The sequence below is a fragment of the Trichechus manatus genome, unplaced genomic scaffold (assembly GCF_000243295.1).
Source record: "Trichechus manatus latirostris isolate Lorelei unplaced genomic scaffold, TriManLat1.0 scaffold00072, whole genome shotgun sequence".
Lineage (NCBI taxonomy): Eukaryota > Metazoa > Chordata > Mammalia > Sirenia > Trichechidae > Trichechus > Trichechus manatus.
The window spans coordinates 759,161-761,543 of NW_004444008.1; the positions used below are offsets into that span (position 1 = coordinate 759,161).

At 56.8% G+C, this 2,383-nt stretch overlaps 1 protein-coding gene across 1 annotated transcript in view; it reads right to left on the minus strand.

The window, feature by feature from the left end:
* Positions 1 to 2,383, minus strand: part of BRD9 (bromodomain containing 9) — a 33,682-nt gene that overhangs the window by 29,563 nt on the left and 1,736 nt on the right. Inside the window, exon 3 of the mRNA XM_023734819.1 lies at positions 1,895 to 2,020. Coding sequence (XP_023590587.1) covers positions 1,895 to 2,020 — 126 coding nt within the window. The remainder of the gene's footprint in view (positions 1 to 1,894; positions 2,021 to 2,383) is intronic.

Consider the following 2,383-nt stretch of genomic DNA (forward strand, 5'->3'; position numbering starts at 1 on the left):
AGGATGTGGTGTGACCACATTTCAGAGTACACACACACACACACACACACACACACACACACACACACACAGGGCTTCCACGAGGATGTGGTGTGACCACATCTCAGAGTGAACACACACAGGGCTTCCATGAGGATGTGGTGTGACCACATCTCAGAGTGTACACATACACACACACACAGGGCTTCCACGAGGATGTGGCGTGACCACATCTCAGAGTGAACACACACAGGGCTTCCACGAGGATGTGGTGTGACCACATCTCAGAGTGCACACAGACACACAGACACACACACACACACACAGACACACACACACAGGGCTTCCACAAGGATGTGGTGTGACCACATCTCAGGGTGAACACACACACGTGAGGCTTCCACGAGGCATGGTGTGACTACATCTTGGGGTGAACACACACACACACACAACATGAGATTCCTGCAAGGACATGGTGTGACCACATCTTGGGGTGAACACATACACGAAATCCCTGCAAGGACATGGTGTGGCCACATCTTGGGGTGAACACACACAGGGCATGGGGCTCCTAGAAGGGCATGGGGTGACTGCATCTTGGGGTGAAGACACAGAGCCTCCATGAGGATGTGGTGTGACGACATCTCAGGGTGAACACACACACGGGGCTTCCACGAGGCATGGTGTGACCACATCTTGGGGTGAACACACACACACATGAGATTCCTGCAAGGACATGGTGTAACCACATCTTGGGGTGAACACATACACAAAATCACTGCAAGGACATGGTGCGGCCACATCTTGGGGTGAACATGCACAGGGCATGGGGCTCCTATAAGGACGTGGGGTGACTGCCTCTTGGGGTGAAGACACAGAGCCTCCACGAGGACATGGTGTGACCACATCTCGGGGCCCCCTGCTGGCCCTTGAGGACAGTCCCGCCAGGATACACCGCTTAGTGGGTGGCAGCCTGAACTTGTCAGGGAAACTCTGGGGGAGGAGATCAAGCATCCCCAGGATCGGCTCTGAGTAACATGAGAAATACTCCAAAAGTGAGAGGGAACCCACGTAAAGAAGCGAACAATTGAGGTGACCTGGGCAGATCCTGACAGCACTGCAGGTAACCAGGGGTCACGGGCACATGACCTCACACGTGCTAGGTGGGCTAAGCTGCCCATGACCAGCTACAGTGCTGACTCTGCAGACGTGTGCATGTAACCACTGTCACATTGTACCCGACCTCTCCACCTCCACTGCGCCCAGCAACCACCCCACCAGCCCCACCTGCTCACATGATGGTGACCTCCTGGGGCAGGAGGGTCGCTGCTGCACACAGCAGTGACACAATGCCTCTCCTCCCCATCCCCACAAATCGGAGGTGGCAGACACAAAGTCAAGAAAAGCTTGAAGAGCAAAGCTGCTGCTGGGCCAGGGCCAAGAGGAAAACTCGCCCCCAGTCAGACGGATGAAGCCTGGTTTCAAAGGCTGAGGGGAAAACTTGCCTCTAGTCAGAGGAACGGAGGCCCTAGACCCTCTCCTCGTGAAGCTAGCTTAGCCACCTCCCGCCTCTCTGGGGCTGTGGGTCCTAACCCTGCTGCCTCAGCCTCTGCAATCAGGGAAATGCTCCCAACCACAGGATGCCGTGGGCCACTAGGAAGAGCCACCCCTGGCATGATAGGAATGTCCCACTTGCAGCCGGCACCCCACTTGCAGCCAGCACTGGGCACTGTGAGCATGAGGGTCAGGAGAGGTTGTGAGCCAGGAATTCTAGCCAAATGCCAACCCTGGCCCACATGCTCCCTCCGGGGTCCTGCCAAATCTCACTGAAGAATGTCCAGCTCCTTCCTCACCGGTCAGTGCCCACTCTAAGTGGCTACGCATCTATCACTCGGGCCCTGAGGTGGACCAGCACCAGGTGGCAACTGCCCAGCAGAGGCGAGACCCCTCCTCCCAGCGGGAACCACCTGCGACATCCTGACACACCAGCTCCTGCGAGTCTGACTGACCCGTAGGAAGGTAAGGGCCGACGGGGCTGGATCTGGGGCAGGGGTCAAGGTCAGATAAGAAGTTTAGGGGTTGTGCCCACACAGTCAGTCTCTGTGGCACGTTCTTTTCAGCTTTGTTTTCTCAAGTCTTTAAAAACGCATCAGCCATTCTCAGCTCACACAGGCCACAAGCAAGGTTTGCCAGCCTGCTTTTCACACGTCCAGTGGCAACAGGACCCAACAACGCGGTGAGGCCCTGGGAGGAGCATCATCCTCTCTTTTCCACAAGTCTTTCTAAAAGCTGGGCAGCGTGTCAAACCTCACTCCACAGGGTCGAGCCCCCACACCCTGGTGCCTCTGGCCTGACACTTGCCCGGCTGCGTGCGGCAGGCTCGGACTGGCCTGTCTGGGGGTGG